Genomic DNA, 7,101 nt, shown 5'->3' on the forward strand with positions numbered 1-7,101 from the left:
TAGCTTGGTATAAAACTATGAGCCTGAGAGCACCAATAGAGTAGTAATTCAAGGAGTTTATATAGTGATAGTGTTGTCGAGAGGAAGGCAGTTGGTGTGCATAGCCCTGATTTCTTGTGAGCAAAGGATATCTGAGGTCAACATGGCATGGCCGGATAGGATTGTCGTTAATTAAGAACAAATCATCTGTCGATTCAAGAAAGCGGCACTTTAAACCAATGTTTCGTCCAACAATTTGGTACTTCATCCAAAAGCGTGATTTCCCAAAAGAACCTTGCAACCACCATATTTATCAGCTGCATCACTAGGCGACTAGAAACATGTGTTCAGAATTATAATCAGTCTTTACCCAGTTTCAGTCCTATGATTCTAGTGCACAGTACTTCTCAACAACACTAAGGGCAACATTGGATCTAAGCATGGTAACACCCTATTCAACAGACATATACAAAGGGAGAGATCCGAGCATCAAACTGCCTGGATAACATTATTAGAGTTGCACGTGCATGACTATAATTATTCACAGGAGCTAGTGCTCGGCAGGGCAGATATCTTCCAAGCTGCAAGGTGAAGATCGAGCGCATCAAAACGAAGAACTTCAGTACAGATTGTTAAAGATATGGTGCAGGCACACAGACCTTTTGCCCAAGAACTCAATGATATCAGAGGTGACAGTTGATCTCTTGTTCTTTTCAAAAGCATATGATGCAGCTTTCCTGAGTAGAAGAGAGCCAGCTATGCACCCAAGGGTCATAGGATTAACTCTGCATTGGAACAAAACCAAATTGAACCCTTGGGATTCCATTCTGAAAGGAAGGTATCCAGCATTACCTTTTTTCTGTAGGCTGTTCATTTGTCAAGACAAAATGCCGTGCCCATGATGCAAATACCGCCACACTGCCACCAACAAATAGTGATAGAAAACAACCAAAGATACTGTTAACTGTAAGGTGTTTGCTGTTTATGGGAAATGAGAAGTACATGTTTGGACTTTGGAGTACAAAGAAGAGCTGTGTATGATTTTGATCCTTAAAATTATTTTCACTAAAAAAAACTTTAATCTGAAGGGCGGGCCTGGTGCAAGCGGTAGAGTCTTACCGCCTGTGACCGGAAGGTCCCGGGTTCGAGTCGCGGTCTCCTCGCATTGCATAGGCGAGGGTAAGGCTTGCCACTAACACCCTTCCCCAGACCCCGCACAGAGCGGGAGCTCTCTGCACTGGGTACATCCTTTTTTTAAAAAAAAAACTTTAATCTGTTTATGCTAAAACATGTGCTACAACACAACACATTTTAATCACATATACACTTTTAGAACTGGTATATTGAGATTAATATCTTACAGAAATCACAGAAATAAAGAAAAAATAGGTTGGAATTTAAAATAGCCTGGCCTATTCACAACACAATCATGGGTACACAAGCAATACATTCTAGTTCCCTAGGAGAATTTTTTTCAAATTTGGGTGAAAGCTAGCAAAATAAGAAATTAATCTATATTTCCAATTAACTAATTTGGGTGAATCTACGAAAACAACAAAATATGGGAAAGTGCTCAAATAATCTGCAATCAATCAGCACCGATGCCTACTGTCATGTGCATTCGAGGGGGGGAGGGGGTAATCGGCACCAAGAAGGTAACACTATAACAGACCTTCCAGAAAGGATGTCACCTTGACCACCACATCGTCTTGGGGAACCAAAAGTACTCACTTGCGTAACTTCAGAAACATGAAAGCAACATATCTATTAGCTCAAAATAAAAAATAAATAGTCAGGAAATAAGCCAAAATTATAACAAAGGTGAAGCTGAGGCATCCGAGCAGAGCCTTTTTAGAAATTTTAAAAAATAAGCTCTCTAATATACCTGTTTTACCATCACTGATAACATCAGCTTTTCCTTTCTGCATTATTGTTACATCACCAATTCTAAACAAAAAATAATCAGAAAACATTAGTTACATAAAAAATGATGAAAAAAGCATTCTAAAAAGTAACAATAATGTTATGTTCATACTTTTGGCAAAGTGTGATTAGCTGCTCAGAAGCAGTTTCCTCATCTACGTCACAGTTAAGAACCTCCTGAACAAGACGCTTGTACTCATAGACATTTGGTGTTAAAATGGCAAGAGGGTTTCCTTCAACAAGAGTAAGGTTATTGGTTACAAGAAACAGACCATCCTGAAAATCAAACATACCGAATTTAAATGACTCATAACTCAAGCTAAGGGAAAAAAAGAACAGATAAATAACTCCAAGTAGTACCCCATCTACAACAGTTGGAATATTAGCCTGCCGTGCATGCCTCATGATATTACTCACACAATCCTACAAATAAGATATGTTGAGGAGATATCAGAAAGTATGGATCCTAATATTACTTTTGTATCAAGACAGTTCCTACACAATCTAAACGAATAGAACAACAACAACAACAACAACAACAAAGCCTTTAGTCCCAAACAAGTTGGGGTAGGCTAGAGTTGAAACCCAACAGAAACAATCAAGGTTCAGGCACGTGAATAGCTGTCTTCCAAGCATTCCTATCTAAGGCACAATCTAAACGAACAGAAAGTTACAAAAATAACACTTACAGGGGGAATTGAGGAAAGAATCCAAAATGAAACTTTTGGCCTGTTCGGATTGCAACTGGAGGTTGCCACGTCTAGCCTTAGCCAGCTATAGTTTTAGGCCCTGTTTGGTTGAGCTGTGGCTGTGGGAAAAAGCTGCTGTGGGCTGTGAGCTATGGAAAAGCTGCTGTGGGCTGTGAGCTGTAGAAAAGCTGAAAGCTGTTTGGTTAAACAAGTATAAAATATACCTTTTATCTTTATCTCTCTTGAAACAACTATGGAAGAGCTTTTTATTCCACCAATTTCAAAAAGCAGAAAGCCAAAAGCCAAAAGCAGGGTCAAACCAGCTTTCAAAAATGAACTACGGAAAAGCAGCTGCTTCTGAAAAAGCACCCTCCAAAAGCAGCCCCTTTGATTGGGCTTTTGGCTTTTGGGGCCAAAAGCCAAAGCCAAAAGCCCAACCAAACAGGGCCTTAGTAGTCGTTCTAGTTTTTGCCACAACTTAGCCAGCCTAACTTATTCATATGTATTTAGAGCCAAAAGAATACTTCTCTCACAGGGTTCTCACATCTAGTTAAGGTATATTCCTAGATTCTATACAAATATAGGAAATATTATCAAATTAGTTGATCTTTTTTTTCTCTTTCCTATCCTTTTGCCAGGAGTCAATCTTGCTTATTGACTTCAACAAAAAGTTAAAAACTGAAGTATAGCACAACTAAACCATGAACTGCACTGAAGAAGTGAAGAACTAAACTGGACAGACAAAATTACATAGATTTTAAACAAAAGCAGAAAAGGTTGTGAATACAAAAAAAAAATGGAACAATCCAGAATAAAGTAAATGTTTCTAAATTGCTGTGCTGGAAGCAACCAATAACACTCAATAGGACTGAGGTACATATTATTGTTCTTTAAAACAGCAAACTAACCAGAAGAAATGAGTCCCTTCCAAGGCCAGGACCAACAACAATGCAATCAAAGCGCTCCATCCACTTTGCAACTTCAGTAAGAATTTTAGAAGAAACAGATGCTCGTTCATCATCCCTGCCAAAACGTTTTACAGAAGATTCTTATAAAGATTAGAATGCTGCACCATGAGATTGCATACATAAATGAAACTTCAGTTAACATTTCGAAAAAAAAATGAAACTTCAGTTACCTTACACTGTAAGATTCTTCTAATACTGGATGTACAATAAGTTCAGGGCTATAGCTCTTAATTACTGTAGCAGCGTCTTTTGTGCAGAAAACATGTGAAAGATCTGCACCCTGAAAGACATAATGTGAAATATTGGCAATGATAGTTTGAACTTTGAAGTCATGAAACTTTTTAGATGATACTGACAACTTTCAAGGCAGAGATAGCAGCAAAATAAGGAGCACCAGTGTACTCACGACATCCTCCGATTACTGCTACCTTCCCTGAGAACATAATCATACATAACATAAGGAACATTTAATAATAACTAAAATTTCATTTGACACACACCAGAGTTAAGATTCAAAAATTGACTGAAAATAATAAGCTGCATATCCAAAAAAGACAAACAAAATGTAAATTCGTTTAATATTCTCATGTTTTGTACAATAATAGCTCTAGCTTAAAATTACTTCTGTATGCGACAACTCTATACCCAATAACAAGCTGCCACAGGTTTCCCGACCCTGAGCCTGTGCATTGTGACTTCTCTACCGCTGATTACATCACAACAAGTCAACAAGCAAGGCCCATCCTGGAACCTTAATGGCTGGTGAACACTGCGGTTAAACCGAACCTACTTTAATATCCATCAGGAACTTCCGTCACATTCCCACATACCGAACAAGGACTTCAATTTCAACACTAACCAATGCTCCTGAATTTATTTCAGTGGCAGAGAGAATGATATGCTTAGCTCCAGAGAAGGGTTCTGAGACTTGGGCCTACTCAACAGAATTGTCAACCATCCAAACCAAAACATTGTACATCGAATTCGGATGAGCACACCCCTATTGACGCGATTTTTACTACGCATGTCCCCAATTTACAGCATGGGAGAACAATGAACCACTGTCCTCGAAACAAAACACCAACAGCCTGTTAACTGAACCCAGCATGGCGCATCCCAGAGCGCTGCACTCAGCACAAGGAAATTCCATCAAACACCCCGCGCGCATCAGCAGCCTCACCGCAAGAAACACACTGCCACACAGAGCAGAGCTTGTGAGGAGACAAAGATGGGCGGGGGCGGTACTGAGTACTGACCTGCCTGGCCCTTGTGCCTGGCGCGGTCGAGCGGCGGCGTGATCCGGCGCACGACGGCCTCCGCGTCCGCCTCGTACACCGTCCCCGCGGACGCCGCCATCGCGTGGTTCGCCCGGACCCGGAGGAAGCTGGAGCACGAGGGGCAGGATGGGGGGAAGCCGGCGACGGAGGAGGGGGCAGGAGGAGAAGGGAGGAGGGAGCGGAGCAGGACGAGCTGCCTGCGGAATGCCGGGGAGGCGGCCCACATGCGCCCCCGGTTCGGCTGCTGCTGGTGTCGCCGCGCGTGAGTAAAGACGCGTGAGGGCACGCGCCCGTTGGTCGGCTCATGAGGCTGCCCTGCCGTGGGAATCGAAGGCAGTGGATTCTAGAAACTGCTGGCGCGGTGGACAACGGAGAGTGGTCAGTTTCTCTTTTTTTTGTTTTTTTTTTATATTTTTGGAGCTCCGCTGGGGACAGTATTTGGAAAATGGCTTTTTTGAATTGCTACCGTTATTATTTTTAAAATTTAGAGAAATATCATTACTATTTATCTATTCTAAACCTGAAGATTACAATTTTTGTTATGTTTGAAATATACCACTGTATACGTCCGGAGAGGCCTTGGGCCAACTGCAAGTGAACACGACGTCTTCGTATTTTCGTATGGACAAAACTACCCCTTCCACCTTACTGGTCATCTTCTTCCTACTTCCCTGTCTTTTCCATGACAGCTTCTTCCCCCCACACCCATGGCCACCAAGTGGCCACCAGCCGCCGTCGTGCCCCTCGGCCATGGTGGGGCGGAGCTCCCGCACGGCCATGGCGGGCTAAAGCTCCTCTGCCTCAAGCTCCCACGCGGCCATGGTGGGCGGAGCTCCCGCGTGGCCATGGTAGGCCGAAGCTCCCGCGCCTCGAGCTCCGTCGACGCCAATGGGAATGGGCAAGCAAGCAGCAGCAGTAGCAGATCCGTACGAGAATGACGAGGACAACGCCATGTCCAGCGCCACCGGGAATGGGCGGGGCTTCTTCTCGCGGCGGCCGGAGCCGGAGGTGGGCCTATCGCCGTCCTCGTCCGCGGAGCCGACGCTCCGGAGCTCCGGCGGCCCATGGGAGGGGTGCCATAGGGTGCGGCGCGTGTGCTTGAACCGGAGCCAGCCACACGGACCCGACGAAGCTCACCTACAGCTTGGGGATCTCCGGCACGCCACTAGCGAGGTGCCTACTGAGCGCGGCGACCACGGCCCTGTACGCGGGGGTGGCGAGGATGGTGAGGCTAGTCCCGGAGTCCGGAATCGCGTCGCCATTCCGATCGACGTCCCACACGTCCGCGAGGATGTCGAGCGCCTCGCCGGTGAAAGCTCTAGTTTGGTTTTGGTGAATTGATGAAACCCTAAGTGCTAACCTAGTTTATCAAGTGATCATGACATAGGTAGCACATTCCAAGTGGTGAAGCAAATGAAGATCATGACATGATGATGGTGATGCCATGGCGATGATCAAGTGCTTGGACTTGAAAAGAAGAAAGAGAAAAACAAAAGGCTCAAGGCAAAGGTATAAATGGTAAGAGCTATTTTGTTTGGTGATCAAGACACTTAGAGAGTGTGATCACATTTAGGTTTGATAGCCGTACTATTAAGAGGGGTGAAACTCGTATCGAAATGCGGTTATCAAAGTGCCACTAGATGCTCTAAATCATTGCATATGCATTTAGGATCTAGTGGAGTGCTAACACTCTTGAAAATATTTATGAAAATATGCTAACACATGTGCACAAGGTGATACACTTGGTGGTTGGCACATTTGAGCAAGGGTTAGGAACTTAGAGTGCGGACAGTCTGACGGTGCCACCGGCGCCCTAGACAGAAAAGACGGAGGTCACTGTAAGTGACCGGACGCTGGTCTCGGTTGGACCGGTGCGTCCGATCAGTGGCAGCAGAGGGCGTGCGTTTCGGTCTCTTGACCAGACGCTGGGTCGCTCAGCGACCGGACGCTGGTCTTGGTTGGACCGGCGAGTCCGGTCAGTGGTAGCAGAGGGCGTGCGTTTAAGTCTCTTGACCGGATGCTGGGTCGCTCAGCGACCGGACGCTGGAAGGCTGCATCCGGTCATGCTGATGTGGCAGCACAGAGGAAGACACCATGTGATCGGACGCTGGCTGTGTCCGGTCAATCATTTCTGGAAGCTTACTGGAAACGACTAGACGTTGGGGGGTTCAGCGTCTGGTCACTGTTAGCTGCTGCGTCCGGTCGACTGTTGACCGTTGAGATCGGGCGAACAGTATTCAAAGAGAGGGGACACATGGCGTGTAT

General features: G+C 45.0%; 1 protein-coding gene across 1 annotated transcript; it reads right to left on the reverse strand.

Annotated features, from left to right (window-relative positions):
• Positions 1–203: 203 nt before the first annotated feature.
• On the reverse strand, positions 204–5,142 carry LOC136486707 (ATP-dependent (S)-NAD(P)H-hydrate dehydratase-like). Its single transcript, XM_066483667.1, is given in 12 exon segments — positions 204–560; positions 639–764; positions 832–897; positions 1,652–1,718; positions 1,865–1,926; positions 2,015–2,178; positions 2,263–2,325; positions 3,500–3,614; positions 3,730–3,839; positions 3,916–3,992; positions 4,816–5,101; positions 5,104–5,142. Coding segments are annotated over 12 exon segments (1,206 nt in total). The 3' UTR covers positions 204–529.
• Between the last annotated feature and the right edge of the window lie 1,959 nt (positions 5,143–7,101).

The sequence above is a fragment of the Miscanthus floridulus genome, chromosome 10 (assembly GCF_019320115.1).
Source record: "Miscanthus floridulus cultivar M001 chromosome 10, ASM1932011v1, whole genome shotgun sequence".
Lineage (NCBI taxonomy): Eukaryota > Viridiplantae > Streptophyta > Magnoliopsida > Poales > Poaceae > Miscanthus > Miscanthus floridulus.